At 39.0% G+C, this 23,381-nt stretch overlaps 1 protein-coding gene and 1 non-coding gene across 2 annotated transcripts; one reads left to right on the top strand and one right to left on the bottom strand.

Moving 5' to 3' along the window:
• Window positions 1-2,207: 2,207 nt before the first annotated feature.
• On the top strand, window positions 2,208-14,274 carry LOC137838251 (uncharacterized). Its single transcript, XM_068647506.1, has 4 exons — window positions 2,208-3,024; window positions 3,081-3,330; window positions 3,856-4,307; window positions 14,186-14,274. Exons 1-4 carry the CDS (start codon window positions 2,208-2,210, stop codon window positions 14,272-14,274), a joined length of 1,608 nt encoding a protein of 535 aa, XP_068503607.1.
• Window positions 14,275-15,676: 1,402 nt separating this feature from the next.
• Window positions 15,677-15,832, bottom strand: LOC137811968 (5.8S ribosomal RNA). Its single transcript, XR_011081208.1, has one exon. It is a non-coding gene; the product is annotated as a 5.8S ribosomal RNA (ribosomal RNA).
• Between the last annotated feature and the right edge of the window lie 7,549 nt (window positions 15,833-23,381).

The following is a 23,381-nucleotide window of genomic DNA, read 5'->3' on the forward strand; positions in this document are numbered from 1 at the left end:
CAATTAATTGGCTTACTGTTTTTGAGTAATTCGAGTGCCATTGTTGAGTTAAGATCTTGAACTTTCTGTGGTTACAATTTCATAATCCAGTTCGCTTTATATCATTCTAGATAAATCGGTGAACATCAAGCACAGTTTGCACAAATTTTTTTTCCAGTAGTTCTGTTTTTGTTTTCTTCATCTACTCTAGTGCTTTTCTTTAGGTTTCTTTTGTGTGCCTTCTTTTTCATTGAGTACTTTATTTTCTTGCTTCTCTTTTCTTCATTAGTCTTTGAGTTTTTCATGCATCTTGTATTCCTTTTGTTATATCCTTTTCTTGTTTATACCTTTTCTTATTTGTCTTTTATTGTTTCTTTGGTTTTGTGGTGATTAGCTTTGAGATTGTGTGCTCTTGCTTTGACATCTTTCATTTGAGGTTACTAAAGGCCTCAAGTTCAGATTGGTAAAGGGCAGTGTTCCGGCCGGTTGACCTGGGTCGTCTTTATGCGCGGCTTGTCCTAACGAGCTAGGGCACCTTCGTTCTGCCTCGTCTGTGAGTACCTGAAAAAAGAAGAACAAAGGGGCGCCCTCGCGGCCGTTTGCACTCCGACGATCAAGTCAGCAAGCCATAAACACCAAAGTAACTAGAAACTGTATAATAATCTCAATGACTGAAACTGTGTGGCTAAAATTGTGTTGCCCTAATTGCCTTGTGCTCTCAGCGGATGCGCCGTCAAGAATAAATAGGGTTTGTGCTCTGTATGTGATGGCATTTTCATGAAGTTCTTCTTGAATCAATGTAGAGTATGGGGCGGAAGCAATGAATGAGAGTGAGCAAGATCCTCCTAAGAGTGGTGTTGATCTTGTAGGTGCATGATAAGTGCGGGTATTGAGTGGTTCGGCCAGCTCAAGGGAAAAGATGAAGGAATTGAAGTTTAGAGCCTAGGATTCTAGGGAGAAGCAAAGTTGAGCACAAATTGGCAGCATAACTTTACTCACAATAAACTTCCAAAATACATGAGATAGCCTCCCTATTTATAGGCTATTTGGGACGTAAAACCTAAGCTAATACATAATGAAATGTAAACCAAATGAAATGCAAGCCTAGGCCATGTGCCATGACCGGTCACACCTAGCAAAGTTCTAGAATGTTTCATTCAAAGGTGCTTTCTACACTACCCTATCTACTAAGTACCCCTATTGGGCCTTGATGCAACATATACAAGGCTTTCTCTCTACCATCCGTGGCTTCATCAATTTGTGCTTGTACATGCTTCGCCATTGATCTTGTGAGGGGACCTAGACGGTCTAGTTCCACACCTAGATGCTCCATAGGTAGCTTCCCTTCTTCACGGCCTAGACGCTCATTCCTTGGAGCTAGACGCTCTCCTTGGTCTAGACGCTCTTCATGGTGTGGGCTTTGGCTCCCATGGCTAGATGTGCTTGGCCCTCCTCCATCAGTATGTCTATCTGAGAACTAGGTTAAAACTCGTGTAACTGTGAAAAGCGTACCTTACTAGGGCTCTTCGTGCCCTTTATATAGGTGAAAACTAGGGTTCACCTTTGCGCTGCTACTATTATCTAGGGTTCCTCGGAGAAGGTCCTTGCGCCGCTATCTTCAGGATGTTAGCGTATCCGGCCCATGGGCTTCCCTTATCTGGAGTGCAATGTATAATCTTGTGGCCACTTGGGCTCTAACTTGAGTGCTGTATCTCTCGCGCCATCATACTTCGTGGGTGCCTCTTTCACTCGATCATTTATTCTGTGCGGAGGGTCCCACAGTGCCGCCACCCAACTTTAGGGCGATGTCTTACTTTGGGGCGATGTCTACACTCGGCGACGTCTTACTTCTGCGCGATGCTTCTCTTGGGCGATGATCCATCTTGGCGGTGACACATCTCGGCGATAACCGATTATTTATACTGCAGAACGCCGCTTCTACATACGGCGACTACGTTGACTTCTTGACCACCTACCTTTCTCTTGTCCACGTCATCACACCCGATGACCTGGTCGGTACAGGGAGCATTCTTTCTTTGGAGTGTTTTAAGTGACACTTCACTTCGGCATTTGTTCTAAATTTTGTGTTTGCTAACATTGTTTTTTTTTTCCTAATATTTGTGTGCTATTTTGTTTGCTGTTTTCTTTTATAAATGGCTTCATATTCCAGCAGTGATTCTTCCAAACAACATTCTCCTAGCAAAACTTCTTTTCTCGTTGAATTAAAAATGGCAAACCGAACCATTAATCTCAAAGATGAAGCTATAAGAAAGTTGGAGGAAAGATTACAAAGACTTGAAATGAAGAAACCTAGGTCCTCTAATTCTATCAATGAAAAGCGTCATTCTCCTAGACTTTCATCTAGAGGTTCTTCCAATGATCATGGCCGTGAAGAGGAACATAGAAGAAGGAGACATCATCACCATTTTCATGGATATAGACCTCACGCTCATGGAGAAAGACATAACCGTGAAGATGCCTATCACCAAGAAGCCAAGCCTAAAATTTCTTTTATAAAAGTTCCTAGTTTTAGTGGTGATAGTGATCGTAATGTGTACTTAGATTGGGAGGCTAAATGTGAACAAATCTTTGATGTCCATGAGGTCCATGAAGACCACAAAGTTATGATAACCTCCTTAGAATTCATTGATTATGCCATGAAATGGTGGCATAGTGTTGTAAAGGACATTATCTATAACAAGGGTCGTCCCGTAGACTCTTGGAACACTTTAAAGCAACGCATGCGCCTTAGATTTGTGCCACCACACTTTAGGAAAGACCTCATGTTGAAGCTCCAACGGTTTCAACAAGGCGCGCTATGTGTGGATTCTTATTACAAAGTATTAAAAACGCTTTTGCTTAAGGTAGATATGCATGAGAGTGAGGAAGCTATGATAGCTAGGTTTGTGAATGGTCTAAGGAAGGATATTCAAGATATTTTTGAGCTTCAAGAGTATTCATCATTGGGTTCTTTGGTTCATCTTGCAGTGATGGTGGAAGCTCAACTTGCAAAGAAAAATGCTTTTAAAAATGCTCCTAATGATGGTTACTACAACAATTCTTGGAAAAAAAAAATTCTTTTTCAAAATTTCCTTCTAAAGATTCTTCTTTCAAACCTAAGGAATCTAAGCCTTCTACTTCTATTCCTAAATCTCCAATTAAATCGTCTAGTAAGAAATGCTTTAAGTGTATGGGTTATAGTCACATTGCGGCTAATTGTCCTTCTAAGAGGAATATGTTTGTGCATAATGGCATTGTGATGAGTGAGCATGATTCGGATTCAACTAGGCATTCTTCACATTCTAGATCATCTAGTGAGCATGTGAGTGAGAGTCAACTTGAAGGAGATTTGTTGGTTGTGAGAAGACTTCTTGGACAAGTTTTACAACCTTTTGATGAAAGTCAAAGGGAAAATATTTTTCATACAAGATGTCTTTTTCAAAACAACATTTGTTCTTTAATAGTGGATGGGGGAAGTTGTGCTAATGTGGCTAGTACAAGAGTAGTAGATAAGCTTGGATTGCCTACTATCTCTCATACAAAGCCCTACAAATTACAATGGCTTAGTGAAGTAGGCGAAATCATTGTGAATAAGCAAGTCCTCATTCATTTCTCTATTGGAAAATACAAGGATGAGGTATTATGTGATGTTGTGCCCATGGTAGCAACACATGTTCTTTTGGGAAGGCCTTGGCAATATGATAGAAAAGTTTTTCATGATGGTTTTACCAATAAACTTTCTTTTGATTTCCATGGTCACAAGGTCATTTTAAAATCTCTCTCTCCTAGAGAAGTTCATGAGGACCAAATTCTTATGAAAAAAAAGAGGGAGAGTGAAAAAGAAAAGAGTCATAAGCATTCGCTCTTCATTTCTAGGCATGAGGTCCAAAGGGATATAGTGGCTCACAATCCTATCTTCTTAGTTATTCCTAGACCTCTTAAGTTAGAACCACTTGTAGATAGTCCTCATTGTTTGGATAATTTGGTAAAGGAGTTTCAAGATGTGTTTCAAGATCCTCCAAAAGGCCTTCCACCTTTGAGAGGGATTGAGCACCAAATTGATTTAATTCTGGGCTCTTCTTTACCCAATCGTCCGGCCTATAAGACAAATCCAAGTGAGACTAAGGAAATTCGCCAACAAGTTAATGATTTAATTGCTAAAGGTTGGGTTCAAGATAGCATGAGCCCTTGTGCTATGCCTATTATCCTTGTCCCTAAGAAAGATGGCACATGGAGGATGTGTTTGGATTGTAGGGCAGTAAATAACATCACAATTAAGTATAGGCATCCCATACCTAGGCTTGATGATTTGTTGGATGAATTGCATGGTTCAAAATTTTTTACAAAGATTGATCTTAAAAGTGGCTACAATCAAATCCGTAAAAAACCGGGTGATGAATGGAAAATGGCTTTTAAGACCAACTTTGGTTTATATGAGTGGTTGGTTATGCCTTTTGGCTTAACTAATGCTCCTAGTACTTTCATGCGCCTCATGCATCATGTTTTAAGACCATTTATTGGCAAGTTTGTTGTTGTTTATTTTTATGATATACTCACATTAGACAAGTCTTGGAAACCCTTAGGAAGGAACCTTTGTATGCTAACCTTGCTAAATGTATGTTAGACAAGTCTTGGAAACCCTTAGGAAGGAACCTTTGTATGCTAACCTTGCTAAATGTATGTTAGACAGGTCTTGGAAACCCTTAGGAAGGAACCTTTGTATACTAACCTTGCTAAATGTATGTTTGCTCTTGATCATATAGAATTCCTAGGGTTTGTTGTGAGTAGTAAAGGGGTCCATCTGGATCAAGCTAAGGTTGTGGCCATTAAAAATTGGCCTACACCTACAAATGTGAAGGAGGTCCGAAGTTTTCATGGTCTTGCTTCTTTTTATAGAATATTTGTACCCAACATCGGTACCATAGCTGCACCTCTCAATGATATAGTGAAAAAGGATGTGGGTTTTAAATGGGGAGAAGCACAACATAATGTTTTTGATGTTTTGAAAGAAAAATTGACTAATGCTCCCATCGTAGCCCTTCCTAATTTCGCTAAAACATTTGAGATTGAGTGTGATGCTTCAAGTATAGGTATTGGGGCTGTTCTCCTTCAAGAGGGCCACCCCATAGCTTATTTTAGTGAGAAATTGAAAGGAAGTCATCTCATGAAGTTCTTCTTGAATCAAAGTAGAGCAAAGGGGCGGAAGCAATGGATGAGGTGAGCAAGATCCTCCTAAGAGTGGTGTTGATCTTGTAGGTGCATGTTAAGTGTGGGTATTGGGTGGTTCGGCCAGCCCAAGGGAAAAGATGAAGGAATTGAAGTTTAGAGCCTAGGATTCTAGGGAGAAGCAAAGTTTGGCACAAAATGGCAGCATAACTTTACTCACAATAAACTTGAAAATACAAGGTGTAGGCTCCTCCTTTTATAGGCTAAGGAGGACTATAATGCAACCCTAATGCTAGCCAAATGAAATGTAAATGTGAAGCACATGGGTGCACAAATGAGCACATGGGGAGGGGTGTGTCTAGTTTTTATGCTCACCCCCTCCATGGTCTTTCTAGAATGTTGACACAAATATGCTTTCTACACTACTCTAATTACTAAGCACCCCTAATGGGCCTTTATGTAACAATTACAAAGGTCTTCTCTTCCCAAAACCGTAGCTTTGACCCATGTGTATGTGAAGCTAGACAGTCTAGAAGGAATCCTCATCATGGCCTAGACGCTCCCTATGTAGCCGCTCCTCATCATGGCCTAGACGCTCCTCTTCATGGGCTAGACGCTCCTTTTTGAGTCTAGACGCTCCTCATCATAGGCTAGACCGTCTAGTCTTGGAGGCTTGGCTTTCATCGTGTGGTGAGCTTGGGCCCTCCCCCATGATCCCCTCCCTCTTGAAAAGGATTTGTCCTCAAATCCAAAGCTTTTGCTTTTGAGGGGGCTTGTTGTGGCTGGATGGTGTCCATCATCTCCTCCTTCGGGAAAAGATCTATCCTCAGATTTGCTAACTTGATCTCGGATAGCAGCCTCTTGCTTCGTCAAGGTGTGTCCTCCCGGATCAAATATCAACCTATGAGAATCTTGAAACAAAGCAAAGGAGTTAGAGTGAGTATTTAGAGAACAATTAATTGTGTGAAGTTGCCATCTTTGTTTTTCTCTTGTTTTGGTCAACTTCTCACATTGCTTCCCTTTTGATGGTTGTAGGTGCCTTCTAATCCTCTTATGTTTTCTAAAATTTCCAAAAGTAGTTACTTTTTCCTTAGGCATAATCCCTTTAGGAAATGGTGACAACTTTAAAAAGGCAAGAGGACTATGTTCACGTACAACTTCAAATGGAGAGATATGAGTAATCTTGTGGACTACTCCATTGTATGCATGCATAAAAGGAAAAGGATTCTTATCCCAAGAATTGTGGGTGTCCCTCATGATTTCGTGAAGCATAGAAGGGAGAGCTATGTTTTCAAATTTTGGAGCTCTATCCCTTATTTTTGAAAATAAATCATGGAGGCTTGTCACTTTTCTTAAGAAGAGTTTATCCACTTCCATGAAGAAAGAATCAAGACCTTTTGTCGTCCTAGGAAGCTCTAATTTCAAATGTGTGTCTTCCCATGGATCTTTTACAAAAGGTGAAGGAGTATAGAGTTCTTGGGACATTGCCTTAGGTGTAGTTTGAAAACAAGAGTTATACCTAATGTAATGTCTTTGAACTTCTTTTTTCATGGGTGACAAAAGTTTTCCTCTTAAAAGCTCTAGAGTTTTATCAACTCTCATTTGTCCCATGAGTTCTCCTTCCTGTAGACTTTTTCTCTTATGTGCAAAGAGACTCTCGTTGGTACAACCATTATTTATGAAAATTTGTACATTTTGCAATGGTTGTCTCAATAAGACATGGCAAGTCGTTCTAGGCACTACTTCATACAAAAATTGGTAGGTGCTTATAGATAACTTGTCATTCTTCTGGGGATATCTTAACACATTTGAGAAATAGTCTTGATCTATGCAAGCTTCTTTTAAAGACTTTTCTTTTGTGCTCATGCTTGCAAGTGTTCCTTTACAATAGGAAAGGCTAGGTTGTTCAATAAGAAGCATGTTTGTAAAGGTAGTTTCATTGTGATTGACTTGTTGAATGACCTTGTGGGAAGGAACACTATTCTCCCACGCCTTTTGTTTCCCAAAATTTTTTTCTTTTTCTATTTTTTCTTCATCCCTTTTGTGTTTCATTTGTATTTGGTCTTTTACCACTTGGGAATGTGGTAAAGGACTAAGTACAAACTTTTTATACTTATGGGTGAAGGAAATTTCGTTAGTGAGACCATCATGCAAGGTTTTCTTATCAAATTGCCATGGTCTCCCTAATAAAATATGGCAAGCTTCCATAGGTACTACATCACATAAAACCTTATCTTTGTAGTTCCCTATGGAAAACTTGATTTCCACTTGCTTGTCTACATGTAGTTCCCCATTTTCATTAAGCCATTGAAGTTTATAAGGTTTTGGGTGAGGAACTACTTGTAGCTTAAGCTTCTCAACCATCCTAGCACTACAACTATTGCAACTAGATCCACTATCCACAATGAGAGAGCATATGTTTTCTAAAACATTGCATCTTGTATGAAATATGTTCTCTCTTTGTGTTTCAATGGATGTGCTAGGGTGATTGTTGAGGGTTCTCCTAATCATAAGCAATTCTTCCTCTAGTGGAGCTACCCTCTCATCCTCTCCCCCCTCCTCTCTCTCACTAGGCTCATCCTCGCCACTAGTGTACTCGTCTACACCCTTAAGAAACAAAGTCCTTTGGTTTGGGCATTGTGCTTGCACATGCCCTCTTCCATAGCACTTGAAACGCTTGACATCTCTAGCTCGGATGGGTGGGGTGGAGGTTTCTTTGGTAAAAGGTTTGGTAGGTTCTTTTGGTTTTTCTTTGGATGTACTACCCTCCCTTCTAAACTCTTTCTTGGGATAAAAGTTAGAGTAAGGGCTCACCTTTTGACTTGATGTTTTGCGTAAAAGTTGTTGCTCAACTTTAATGCAAAGTTGAACCAAATCATTCAAGTCTTGATAAGGTAAGAGCTCCACTCTATCTCTTATCTCAAGTGATAGGCGACTAAGGAACCTAGCTATTGTGGTATCCTCCTCTTCTCTAATGGAGGCTCTCATCATGTAGAGCTCCATTTTTTGTCTATACTCTTCCACACTCATGTTTCTTTGTTGGAGTCTTTGGAGCTTGTCCATCAACTCCCTATGGTAGTAGGAAGGTATGTGTCGGCGTCTTAGGGCTCCCCTAAGGTCATTCCAATATGTAATGGGAGGTTCCCTATGAAGACGCCTTTCTCTTTCGAGAGAGGTCCACCAATACATGGCGTTCCCTTGGAAACTAAGGGCGGCTAAGGGTACTTTACGTTCCTCACTTACCCTATGGCAAGCAAAGAGTTGTTCTACCTTCATTTCCCAATCTAGATGTATTTCTACATTTTCTTTTCCATGAAAATGGGGTAGGTCTACTCTAGTTTCCCTTGGCACCTCTTGCTCCCTTTGCCTATTCCTTCTAGGGGGTGATTGGTAATAATCATTAAGTCGAAGGCTTCCCTCCTCTAGAGTCTCATTACTCCTAGATGCATGAGTATGAGTTTGTTTTGATTTTTGTGATTTTTGTGATTTCTCTTCTTGAGCTTTAGCCAACTCATTGATTTTGTTCTCATTCTCCAATTGTCTAAAACAAATTAGTTGTACCGCTTGTGATACTTCTTTCAAAAGAGTTTTCAAAGATTTTACTTCACTTTCAATAGACTTTGGAGAGTGAGAAGAAGAAGACATGGCTAAAAACTTTGTGTATATAGGTGTTTTACTTTGAGAAAGTTTAGGAAAGTTAAAGAAGGTAGTTTTCCAGGTAAGGGAGGTGAGTCACAAAGGACTACTTAAATACCAAGCCATTTCCTTGCCAAAAACTATCCTCCAAAATCTTCACACAAGACTTTCTCTTAGTGAAACACTTAGAACACCAATAAGTTGAGAAATAAATGCAAGAAAACAATGTAAGCTATCTATTCAACAAAAACTAGTCGGTTTAACACAAATTTAAACAAAACTAACCATGCAAAGCGTCAATACTAGAGCAATAGAAAAGCAAATACAAACAAGTAACAATTACTAAACAAGAATGCTATACTATTCGGCCCTAGGTAAGGCTTCTTGGACACTTGGAGCCCTTGAAGACACACTCACCGTCTAAAACGTAATTAAAAGGGTAATTAACAATAAACAAAGTTGCAAAGGAATTAAGAAAACTCCCTTTGTTGATCCTCTTTTTGGTTAGTGCACTTCCTTGTTGTCTATGCTTGTTGATCCTCCAAGTGTTTGTAGTGTTTTTCAAGAATGCTTGTTTCGGCTTTGGCTTTGTCTTCTCCTTAGAATGATGGTCTTAATTCTCCAATTTCCAGCACCTATCAAAGGGCTAAACCTTAACCAAGTCAAGTTTCAATTCACATAAGCACCAAAGGAGAGAAGAAATTCCAGCACCCAAATTAGAGGTCAAAGAACAAAAGCAAGAAACAATTAAATTGAATAAAACAGTACCACCAAAAGGATTTAGATTATGACAACTAGAAAGAGAGTCAAGAAATTAAAGCAAACAAATAAAAGGTACTCAATTAAAGGTTGGCACACAAAAGAATTCCTAAAGAAAGGTCCTAGATTAGATGACCAAATAAAAAAAAACAGCACCACTGGAAAATGTTGTGGGCTAGAAACGTGTTTGTTCCCCAATTTATGCTGAGCTGTATTTTTAAAATTTGACTATGAAATTTGATATGCAAGATATTCAGGATCTTATCTAAAATCTGGCTTTGGAATCACTCAAAACGCATGCACCATTTTGTTTTAATAAATTTTGCAATTTTGGTGTTCAGTTAGGCCAGCTGGAGCGCCTCAGATTTGCACTCTGATTTTAAAAGATTTATCATTTTTTTTCTGTTGCTTCTTTTGATCTAATTCTTTTTTTGTCCTTTCTATAAGACTTTAAACTTGCATATTCCAGAGAATCAAAATTTTCCTATGAGTGGAAATATTTTTCTGGATCAAAACAGCCAAAACAGAGAAAGTGAAAACAGGAGAATCTGAAAACTGGAAACAAAAACAGCAAGATACCAAAGTTTAGACACAATGGAAATTTGTGAAATAGAATTGTGTAGGAACTAAACACAATATGAACTCAAACTAAAATTAAAAAGGCACCAAAAGATCAAAGAACAGCAGATTCAAGCAATTAAAGAGACCCAAAATCAAGAAACAATCAAGCCAAATAAAAGGACTACTATGAATTGTTGACAATATGGATGAACATGACTTGACAAAACATGTATAGATTCAGAAAATTAAAGACTCAAAGCATAATATGAACCAAATAATGAAAGCAATAAAGACTCAAAAGCCTAAAAGAAAATAGCAACTCAAAGGTGTATGGAATCCTATCACAAATTGCACAATAACTTGTTCAAGATCAATTGAACAAGAGTGCTTCGGTTGGATCTTCCACAAAGCACACCAAACAAATTAAAATGTAAAAAAAAGCAAGACAAGTATGGAAATTAAATGACAATATGAAATAAAGAAGAACTAAAATTGAAAAGACCAAGAGTTACTCATCTTGAAGAACCAAAGCTCATGATACCAAATGATGGCATTTTCATGAAGTTCTTCTTGAATCAAAGTAGAGCAGAGGGGCGGAAGCAATGGATGAGGTGAGCAAGATCCTCCTAAGAGTGGTGTTGATCTTATAGGTGCATGTTAAGTGTGGGTATTGGGTGGTTCGGCCAGCCCAAGGGAAAAGATGAAGGAATTGAAGTTTAGAGCCTAGGATTCTAGGGAGAAGCAAAGTTTGGCACAAAATGGCAGCATAACTTTACTCACAATAAACTTGAAAATACAAGGTATAGGCTCCTCCTTTTATAGGCTAAGGAGGACCATAATGCAACCCTAATGCTAGCCAAATGAAATGTAAATGTGAAGCACATGGGTGCACAAATGAGCACATGGGGAGGGGTGTGTCTAGTTTTTATGCTCACCCCCTCCATGGTCTTTCTAGAATGTTGACACAAATATGCTTTCTACACTACTCTAATTACTAAGCACCCCTAATGGGCCTTTATGTAACAATTACAAAGGTCTTCTCTTCCCAAAACCGTAGCTTTGACCCATGTGTATGTGAAGCTAGACGGTCTAGAAGGAATCCTCATCATGGCCTAGACGCTCCTTATGTAGCCGCTCCTCATCATGGCCTAGACGCTCCTCTTCATGGGCTAGACGCTCCTTTTTTAGTCTAAACGCTCCTCATCATAGGCTAGACCGTCTAGTCTTGGAGGTTTGGCTTTCATCGTGTGGTGAGCTTGGGCCCTCCCCCATCAGTTTTCATGGTCTTGCTTCTTTTTATAGAATATTTGTACCCAACTTCGGTACCATAGCTGCACCTCTCAATGATATAGTGAAAAAGGATGTGGTTTTTAAATGGGGAGAAGCACAACATATTGCTTTTGATGTTTTGAAAGAAAAATTGACTAATGCTCCCATCGTAGCCCTTCCTAATTTCGCTAAAACATTTGAGATTGAGTGTGATGCTTCAAGTATAGGTATTGAGGCTGTTCTCCTTCAAGAGGGCCACCCCATAGCTTATTTTATTGAGAAATTGAAAGGAAGTCATCTCAACTATTCCACTTATGATAAGGAATTGTATGCACTTGTTAGAGTTTTGTTTACTTGGCAACATTATCTTTTTCCTAAAGAGTTTGTGATTCATAGTGATCATGAATCTCTTAAATATTTGAAAAGCCAAAACAAACTTAACAAGAGGCATGCTAAGTGGGTGGAATTCCTTGAGCAATTTCCTTATGTGATCAAGCATATGCAAGGCAAAAATAATGTTGTGGCCGATGCACTTTCTAGACGCTATGCCTTGCTAAATCTTTTGGGTTCTCAATTTCTTGGCTTTGATCACATTAAGGATCTTTATCATGATGACTTTGATTTTTCTCTTATCTATCAAGAGTGTATCAAAGGAGGACACAAAGTTTTTTTATCCAAGATGGCTTTCTTTTTAAAGGAAAACGTCTTTGTGTTCCTCAAAGCTCCATTACATCATCTCTTGTTAGAGAAGCACATGAGGGAGGATTAATGGGTCACTTTGGGGTTGCAAAAACTTTGGATGTGTTGCATGAACATTTCTATTGCCCACATATGCATAAACATGTTCATAGTTTGTGTGAAAAATGCATACCTTGCCGCAAAGGTAAATCTAGATTGCATCCCCATGGTTTATATACTCCTCTCCCTATCCCTTCAATGCCTTGGGTTGACATTTCTATGGATTTCATCTTAGGATTACCCAAGACATCAAAGGGAAAGGATTCCATTTTTGTGGTAGTGGATCGTTTTTCAAAGATGGCTCACTTTATTCCTTGCCACAAAGTGGATGATGCATGTCATATTGCAAACCTCTTCTTTCGAGAAGTGGTTCGTTTGCATGGTATTCCTAGAACTATTGTGTCCGATAGGGATTCCAAGTTCTTGAGTCACTTTTGGAAGACCTTGTGCAGTAAGCTTGGTACTAACCTTTTATTTTCTACCACTTGTCACCCACAAACCGATGGTGATGGAGATCAAGCTCAAGTGGACATGGAGGCCAATCATCAAGAGCAATAAGAGGTTGAGGCTCAAGTGGAGGACGCCCATGGAGGTCAAAGCCCACCTCAAAGGCTTACAAGAAGCATGTTCAAAGCTTTAGGAGCTAATGGACGATTATTTTCTCTTTTTGTAATTTCTTTGTGTGAAGGTGCTTACGAGGGAAACATTAGAAACCTCTTTTGTTAAAGCATCTTTAGGTCCTTAGTTAGGAGTATTAAGGGGGGGTGCGTTAGTAGATAGGTGTAGGAGTAACTAGGGAGGTGCCAAAGTGAGAGAGAAGGTCACACCTTCTTCATGACCATAGTTGGCGCCACTTTCATTAGCTTTTGGGGGGAATTTTGAATTTAATTTGCCTTGCATTTCAGCACCTTTAGGCTATAAATTAAGGTGCTACCCTTGTACATTTCAGATTTGAATATTGATTAGAGAAACTATACTCAATTTTTGAGAGAGCATTGGAGAGCTTTGTGCCTTCTTCCCTAGTCTTATCTTGATGGTTCAATGGTTACCTCAAGTGGCGGCTTGCACACTTATCTTGGAGTCTCCATCCTCCTAGTGGCGTGATCATCCAACCATTCCTCCATCTTCATGAGCTTTCTCTTCTCCTTCCTTCCTTCTCTTTTAATTGTTCATGTCTTAGCTTGTTTCTCTTGAATTTTCTGTTCGGCAGTTTCAATTCTTATGTGTTTTGGTTCGGTCCTTGTGCTTCCTTGCTGTTCTATGTTGTTTCTTCTTCATTTCTAGTCTTTATGTGCGGTTCAATTCAGTTCTATGCCATTTTGTTCGGTGCAATTGATTTTACTTCCATTTTAATTGGTTCAATTTGACAATAATTGGAATTTCCCTATGAGTTTGTGTTTTGGTACTAGTATTGGTGAGTTCTTGTTCATAGAACCTTGATCCAATTCTATGATAAAGTGCCTATCTCATAACCAACTAAAGATGATTCCTAAGAATGTCAAGAATCATTCAAAGTGTGCTAGTCGAATCATATCAGATGGTCAAACTGAAGTGGTAAATAGAACTTTGGGACAAATGTTGCGATGCTTTATTTTCGGGAATCCTAGAGTGTGGGAGAATTTAGATGTTGAATTTGCTTATAATCGTGTAGTAAATTCTACCACCTCACATTCTCTTTTTGAGGTTGTCTATGGGTTTAATCCCATAACACCTCTTGATCTTCTTCCTATTCCCATACTTGATGATGTCTTGTGCAAAGATGGGGATGAAAAGGCTTCTTTTGTGAAAAATTTGCATAAAGACATCAAGTTGAGAATTGAGAAGAAGGTTGGCATGTATGCTGAACTTGCCAATAAAAGGAGAAAAACATTGTTATTTGATGAAGGTGATTGAGTTTGGCTTCACTTGAGGAAAGATCGTTTTCCTACTCAAAGGAAGTCCAAACTAATGCCTCGTGGTGATGGACCTTTTCAAGTCCTAAAGAGGATTAATGACATTGCTTATGAGTTAGATATGCCTGATACATACCTTGGTAGTCATACATTTAATATCAGTGACCTAACTCCCTTTTTTGTAGGTCTCCAAAATTCGTTGTCGAATTCTCTCCAAATCGGGGAGTATGATGGAGATCAAGCTCAAAAGGAAATAGAGGTCGAAGATCAATGACAAAAGGAGGAAGAGGCCGAAGTTGAAGAAGCTCAAGGAGACACTACCTTACCTCAAAGGCTTACAAGGAGCAAGTTTAAGGAATTCGGAATAGTGGTAGATTGTTTTCTCTTTTTATAGTGTCTCTTGTATAAAGAGTGGAATGTTTAAATACATAGTCTTTAGGAAGCTGCTTAGAAGGAAACATTAGACACCTCTTTTGTAAAGCATCTTTAGGCTATAGCTTAGAAAATTCTAGAAGCTTAGGAGTTAGCTTAAAAGAGGCGTTAGCTTAGGAGACTCTTGAGTAGCTTAGGATACAAGCTTTGTAAAGCTAATGACCGGCCCTTGGTCCTATAAAAGGATGGCTGGGGTCGTTCATAATTCAGAATTAGAATTTGTAGTATCAAAACTCTCCCAAATTGGTGATTGAGTGTAGTGAGAACTTGTCTTCTCCTCTTCCTAGTCACATTTTGAGAGCCTTGCTTCCCTCAAGTGGCGCAATTCACACTTATCTTGGAGCCTTCACACTTCAAGTGGCGTGTTCATCAACCAAGAACTACAACCACATAAGTCTTCTTTCTTCTCCATCTTCTCATTCCATTTTCGTGCCTATTTGAATTCATAAACATGTCTTAGGTTCCTTTCTTGCTTTCTATTCGGTGTTCTTGCTTAAGTTTCATGTGTTGTTTGGTTCATATTCTCTTTTGCTGGATTCAATTGGTTCTTCTTCATTTCCTATTGATTTGTTCGGTGCATTTAAATTTCTAAGCAATTTAAACGGTTCATTTGCTTTCTTACCTCTTTTATTCGGTTCAATATACAAGAAATGGGTCTTCTATGTGATCTTTGGTGTTTGGCGCAAGTTTTGGTGAGTTCTTGAAACATAGAACATTGATCCATTTGTATAAAAGTGCCTATTCAATCTCCAACTCAAATTGATTCCATAAAATGTAAAAGAATCATCTATATTTTGCTATTGGAATCATATCACACACCAAGATCAATTACATTTGCTCTCAAACTTCTCCCACATGACTTTGGAGGCATCTATGAGGATTGAGTCCAGCCAGTTTTGCAAAACCATGATTTTCGTTTTTCACCCAACACACCACCAAGTCACAAAATCAAGCCAAAACACCCAAATCATGGAACTTGGCTTTGCACCAACCATGCCAAGATCAATTCCTTTTGCTCCCAAACTTCTCCCACATCACTTTGGAGGCATTTGTGAGGTTTGAGTCCAGCCAGTTTCCCAAAACCATGATTTTTCGTTTTTCACCCAACATTCCACCGTTATCGTGGGGGACTCTGCCCCGAACTTGCTTTCAACCAACCACGAGGAACTAGCTCGCGGGAGGTCAACTTTGACCCACTGCCTCACATTTAACTAGTTAAGTGTGGAGGAAGGGGTGACGATGTGTGACACCCAGACAGGCGTGCACTTAGCCTAATGGCTTTGGGCGCAACTTGCGTTCAAAGACTCGATGGTTCACGGGATTTTGCAATTCACACCAAGTCTCGCATTTCCCTACGTTCTTCATCGATGCAAGAGTCGAGATATCCGTTGCCGAGAGTCATTTTACATAACATGTCATCGTGAAGGCGCCCGCGGGACATGTCCCCTGTTTGCCTCACCTAACAGCTTCGTTTTCCTTGGCGCGTAAAATGCCGAGGTTAATTTTTGTCAGGAGACACGGGTTTGCGACCGGATGCACAAGGCATCAAGATGCCCACCCCCACACTCGACAACGCACCTGGTAGTGGGAGCACTTGCGTGCCCCCACTGGCCTTGCGCGTTGTTGTGTGTTTGGTACGTATTCGGGGGTGGAATTGTTTGAGGCATCGACAATGATCCTTCTGCAGGTTTACCTATAGAAACCTTGTTACGACTTCTTCTTCCTCTAAATGATAAGGTTTAGTGGACTACTCACCACATCGCGGGTAGCGAACCGCCCACGTCGCCGCAATCCGAACACTTCAACGGACCATTCAATCGGTAGGAGCGACGGGCGGTGTGTACAAAGGGCAGGGACGAAGTCAACGTGAGCTGATGACCCGCGGGACACGTCCCCTGTTTGCCTCACCTAACAGCTTCGTTCTCCTTGGTGCGTAAAACGCCGAAGTAAGTTTTTGTCGGGAGACACGGGTTAGCGACCGGATGCACAAGGCATCAAGACGCCCACCCCCGCTCTCGACAACGCACCTGGTAGTGGGAGCACATGCGTGCTCCCACTGGCCTTGCGCGTTGTTGTGTGTTTGGTACGTATTCGAGGGGGGAATTGTTTGAGGCATCGACAATGATCCTTCTGCAGGTTCACCTACAGAAACCTTGTTATTGTTGGGTTTAATAGTGCCAAAGTTCAAGAGGGGGGCTGAATTGACCTTTTAAAACTTTCTCGCAGAAACAGTGTTTAACACAGTTTTACAGAAAATAAATCGATTTATGTGAAAATGAACAAATTTATTTCAGCACTGTTTTTGTTTGAAAAGCGTTTATACAGCAAGGTTAATCAGAAGATTATGCAGATAGATTTTCCAGATGCACACACACAGATATCAGATTGAAAAACAGTGAAACACAGAAAACAGCAAACCTTAATTCCAATTAATGTGATTTAGGTTCAGTTAAGAGGCTTGACAATTAGTGAGACAATCTATCACACTCAACCTGTTTTATTAGCCTTTAACAGATTATCAGTGTTCTTATTGAAACCAGACAGTTTTCCAGAAATTAAGAACAATATGCACAGCGCCCAGAAAGAACAGATTTATTTTCAATTGAACATATTTATTTCTTTGTTGTTTTATCAATTATGCAGAAACGAAATTGCAGAGAGTGAGAGAGAATGAACACAAGCAGTTATACTGGTTCACTCAACTGAGCTACATCCAGTCTTCACCAAAACCAGGTGGAAATCACTAAAACACAGTACAACCAAGTACAATTCCCACTGTTCTTGAAACCTACAAGAACTTAGGTACTCTTGCTGAAAAAACCTATTTCAGCACACACCCACTCTTCAAGAAAACCTATCAAGAAGAGTGTTCAACCAAACTATTACAAGAAATGAGAAGTGAAACGACAACACCTGATTGAGAATACAAAGATCTGCCTTAAACCAGTAGGCAAGTTTGCTTGAACACTAGCTGCACCTCAGACCAAGCTTTTGGAACCAAACCAAGAACAAGCACTTTATGCTTTTTGAAATCTTTGAAGAACAAATGCTAATCCTTTTAAACTCTTAATTCTCTGCTGTCAAAACTTGTTTTTGCAAATGTATGAACGATTGTTAAACTCAGAAACAAGTTTGTATTTTATAGAAAACCAACTTATAACAGAACTTTAAAAAACAGTTAAAGCTGTTATAAAATGAACAGATTGAAAATAAAATGAACAGATTTATTTTCAAAAACAGTTAGACAATTTGTTAAGTGAGGAGACTTAGTCAACCATTCTGGTGCTGAGATAAAACTGAAAATCGTTTAAGCTTGACATGGCACCAGAGACAAAAAGAATCTATTCATTTACAGATGAACAGATTTATTTTTCAAAATGAAAACAGAGAAAGTTTAACTATTTAAAACTCAGTCGTTTTGAAAGATAGAAGACTTAGTCAAAATACATGATGCACAAAAACTAATTTTTACAAGACTTAGCCAAGGCATCAGTGTAAAAATGAATCTGTTTATTTAGAAAAGAACGGATTTATTTTTATGCAGTAAACGTGTTTTTTGTAAGACATGTGAAAAACAGTTTAAGAAAACATATGTTTGTTCTTATCACATGGTCAGTGGTTATGAGGTGAGTTACTCAGCAAAAAGCTCACTCTTAGACAACCTCTAAGCACTACCTAAGGCACACTTAAAGCAAAGCAAAATACAAATGAAATGTACATAGAAGTCTTCATCAAACACAATCTTAAAGGGGCAGCAACCATCTTCAACAATCTCCCCCTGTTTGATGGAGACAAATCCCCATAGCTAAACTCATAGCTTTGTTGCTTTAAGCATCTGCACTGCACCAGATTTTAAACCAGAAAAAAATAGTAGTACTGCATAGTATAAGACATGGTTTTAAGGTGCAGAATTAACTCCCTGTTTCAGTTTTCAGCAGCTATTTTTCTCCCCCTTTGGATTCATCAAACAACATATAAGCATAGGGAAAGCAAATATGAAACAGAAACCATAACCATAATAGTCCAGAAAAATAAAACCATATTGTTCAGCATTACAGACATTTTAAAAATGATAAAAACAGCATTAAAAACAAAAGACTACTGATCCTTGTAGTAAAGCTCTGCAAGCTGTGCCTGAACCCCTTCAATCTGATCATCAAGGTGTTGAAACCTTGCATGAGTAGTCTCAAAGTATACCCTTTGTTCTGCAGACATTACCTCAAGACGATACAGCACTTGCCTCTCAAACATAAACATTGGTTCTCCTCGGTACTCTGGAGCTTGATAGGCAACTATGGCATTTGCAACAACTTCCTCATGTACAGATCGGGTAGCAGGTGAGTCATCATCCATAGGAACAGCTTCATCCTCATCCTCATGTTCTGCTTGAGGGTCCTTCACCTTGAGAACCACCCACTTGTCCTCAATTTTGTGAAAACCCATTTTGGTGAGAGTTGAATTATCAATCTCACTTACAGCTTTAATAGGGTCGTTTCTCTCATTTGTAACATCAACACCAAAGTAATCAATTAATTTGGAAACAAGAATAGCATAGGGAAAGCGGTAATCGGCCAACCTTTTTGACTTGAGCATGTGTTCATTGACACTGAACACCCAGTTTACCTTAATCTGGTTCATGATGCAATATAGGAGAATGAGATCCTCTTCATGTAAGACAGCATGGTTTGTCCCTCTTGGAATAAGTTGCCATGCTATGATGTATGCAACTAGGCGTGGAGTGAGGTTCAAATGCCCTGCATGGAACCTGTTTATACTCTCTGTAGGATTCCTCATGCAACTCTTATAATATTGCAGCTTGTTGAATTCTTGGATTCCACTGGTGTTTCCCTTTCCTACTTTCAATCGAGCATATTTTATTCCAGCCACAGAATTCCACACCTCACTTGTGATCTTCATCTTAGTCCCTTTCACATAAGAGACAACATTCTTTCCATCCAATGTGAGGTTAGTGTAAAACACCTTAACCAAGTCAGGATATACATTACCCGTTAATTCCAGCATCTTTTTCAGTTTCTGGTGCTTCAACACAGCCCTTGTTTCTACCAGTTTTTCAGATTTCAGCCAGTTGAAATCCAGCACTTTGGGTATGTTAATTTGTTTTCTGCTTGTCTCGTGAATGTAGGCATTGATGCCTTCTTCATTTCCAACGAACCAACCTTTTAGCACACCTTGAAAGGTGGTTTTCTTCCCCTTATTTTTCTGTTTCTTGGAAGAAGAAGCCATGGTTGAACCTGAATTCTTTTCTTGGTTTCAAATGGTGAGAACAGAAAAGGAATAGCCAATGTGGGTAGCAAGTATTCACACAAATTTATATAGAAATGAATGGGTTGATATGGCAGTTATGAGTGGATATGCATGAAGACTTTATGCTCTGAATTTGTGCAGAGAATCTTTGAAAATATGCAGCAAATATTTAGGGTCACGATGCACATACTCATGCCTTTATTGAGCACCCAAACCATCAAATCGGTTACATAACCATGACCAAAACCGTCAAAGGTACAGAGGTTAATGCCCACTAGGTCAGTCAAGCAGTCAAATATCAAAATTTATCTTTCCTAGTCATAAATGCATATCAGTGCAGAAAATAAACACATTCAATTACGAATAAACAGATTTAATTTTTCACTACTAGGCACAATTGACATTTATAATACCCAATTCATTAAGCAGAAAATTAAACCTATCTTTGGCTAATGGTTTTGTGAACAAATCAGCAAGTTGTAAATCAGTACCAATGAACTTAATATCACATGTTCCATTAGATATGTGTTCCCTTATAAAATGATGCCTAATTTCAATGTGTTTGGTTCTTGAATGCATGATAGGATTTTTGGTTAAGTTGATTGCACTTGTATTATCACACAGCAGAGGTATATCGTTAAGTAAGATACCAAAATCATTCAATTGTTGTCTTAGCCATATAGTTTGAGCACAACAACTCCCTGCTGCAATGTATTCTGCTTCAGCAGTGGAAAAAGCTACACAAGCCTGCTTTTTGCATTGCCATGAGATCAAGCTTGATCCAAGCAAATGACAGGTTCCACTTGTGCTCTTCCTATCAATTTTGCAACCTGCAAAATCTGAATCAGAATATCCAGTTAAGCTTAATGAAATATTACCTGGATACCACAAGCCAACTTCTTTAGTTCCTTGCAAATACTTCAAAATCCTTTTGACAGCATTGTAGTGTGATTCTTTAGGAGCAGATTGAAACCTTGCACACATGCACACTGCAAACATTATATCTGGCCTGCTGGCAGTGAGATACAGTAGTGATCCTATGAGTCCTCTGTATTTGGTTTCATCAACAGAAATTCCAGCTTCATCATGATCCAAATGACAGCTTGTTGAGAAGGGTGTGCTGATTGGTTTACACTTGTCCATTTCAAATTTCTTCAGCAGATCCTTGTAATACTTAGCTTGACTTAAGAAAATGCCATCCTTGAGTTGTTTGGCCTGCAAGCCTAGAAAATAGTTCAACTCACCCATCATTGACATTTCAAACTCACTCTTCATGACTTTCACGAAAGCTTCACACAATTCTCCATTGTTTGATCCAAAAATGATGTCATACACATATACTTGGACTAGAATTGAGTCATCTCCTTTCTTCTTAATGAACAAGGTCTTATCTGATGTGCCTCTGTCATAGCCTTGTGAGGTGAGAAAATCACTTAGCCTCTCATACCATTGCATAGGAGCTTGCTTGAGTGCATAGAGAGCCTTTTGGAGTTTGAACACATATTCTGGATGTTGATGATCTTCAAAACCTGGTGGTTGAGAAACAAATACCTCTTCATTTATATAACCATTTAGAAAGGCACTTTTCACATCCATTTGAAATAGCTTGAACCCTTTGATGCAGGAGAAGGCAAGCAGCAATCTAACAGCTTCTAACCGAGCCACTGGTGCATAGGTCTCATCATAGTCTATCCCTTCTTCTTGATTGTACCCTTTAGCTACAAGCCTAGCCTTGTTTCTGGTGATCACTCCATGCTCATCCATCTTGTTTCTAAATACCCATTTTGTCCCAATTATATTCATCTCAGGTATTCTAGGTACAAGAGTCCAGACCTTATTAAGAGCAAATTGATTCAGTTCCTCTTGCATAGCTAAAATCCAGTTGCTATCATTGAGAGCTTCATTCAAATTCTTGGGTTCAACTTGAGATACAAAGGCCATTGCTTCACAGAAATTGTTCAAGGATTTTCTAGTTGACACTCCTTTCTCAATGTTCCCAATGACATTATCAAGGGTTAAGTCTCTTGGGGTTTTCAACTCTTTTGGCAAACCTGCAGCTGCATTAGATTCTTGTATAGCATGTGTATCAGCAATATCAAAATGAATAGATTCATTTTGATTTAAAACAGATTTAAATTCATTACTGTCAAGGTCATCAGCAGCAGTTTTAGATATGCTATGATCAGTTTCATCAAAAACAACATGCATTGATTCTTCTACTATAAGCAACCTTTTATTGAAGACTCTATATGCATGACCATTCAAAGCATAACCAATGTGCACACCTTCATCAGATTTAGCATCAAACTTACCAAGATTTTCTTTGCCATTATTCAATACAAAGCATTTACACCCAAATACTCTATGGTGGCTTACACTAGGTTTTCTGCCCTTATACAATTCATATGGGGTTTTCTTAAGAATTGGTCTTATTAAGGTCGTATTTAACACATAAGCTGCAGTATAAACTGCATCAGCCCAAAAATACTTAGGAAGCTTAGATTCATTTAACATAGTTCTAGCTAGTTCCTCTAATGATCTATTTTTCCTTTCAACTACACCATTTTTTTGGGGTGTCCTAGGGGCTGAAAAGGTATTTGCTATCCCATGTTTCTCATAGAACCTCTCAAACTTAGCATTTTGAAACTCTCCCCCATGATCACTTCGAATTGATTTTATGCAGCAACAATTTTCATTTTGCAGAATCTTTGCTAATTTCTTAAAGGCAGAATAAGCATCATGTTTATGTGCAAGAAATAGAGTCTATGTAAATCTAGAGTAATCATCCACAACAACTAAAGCATACAAATTTCCAGCCAAGCTAGCAACTCTAGATGGTCCAAATAAATCCATGTGCAGTACATCCAAATGCTTTTTTGTAGAGACAATATCCTTTAACTTGAAAGAGGATTTGATTTGTTTACCTTTCACACAAGCATCACAAAGCCTGTTGTCCTGAAATTTAATGTTAGGCAAACCATAAACTAAATCTTTAGATTTCAATTTATTCAAGTGATTTGTGTGTATGTGAGCTAACCTCCTGTGCCACAACCAAGACTCATCACTTCTGGATAGCAAACACTCATTTGAAGAATTAGTTTCCATGATATTCAACAGATAAATGTTATTCACTCTCTTACCAGTAAACAGTACCTTACTAGATGAATTACTTGAGATTGTGCAGCCTTTTGACTCAAAATTCACTTTGTATCCTTTGTCACAAAGCTGACTTATGCTAAGAAGACTATGCTTGAGTCCTTCTACATAGAGCACATTCTCAATGGTTGTTGAGTTTCCTGTTCCAACAGTGCCTCTGCCCAAAATCCTCCCTAGGTTATTATCACCATAGGTTACATGTCCTTCTGCTTTGAGCTTCAAGCTGGTAAACTTTGTAAGATCTCCAGTCATATGCTTGGAACAACCACTGTCCAAGTACCACTGATTTTTCTTGCTGCCAATCTGCAAAACAGAATAAAAATGATACAAATGGTACCCTTTTCAGTATAGGGTCCAGCACAGATTAAAACCTTCTCTTTGGTAGCCATTTTGCTAAGTTCTTAGGAACAAGATGCTTTCTAGCAATGCAAGACCTAGATGTATGACCAGATTTCATGCAGTAAAAACAGGTTACATGAGATGCCTTTTTGTCAGTGTTAAAAGCTGAAAAAACTGATTTTGCTAGAA

This window comes from Phaseolus vulgaris, chromosome 11 (assembly GCF_000499845.2).
Source record: "Phaseolus vulgaris cultivar G19833 chromosome 11, P. vulgaris v2.0, whole genome shotgun sequence".
Taxonomy (NCBI): Eukaryota; Viridiplantae; Streptophyta; class Magnoliopsida; order Fabales; family Fabaceae; genus Phaseolus; species Phaseolus vulgaris.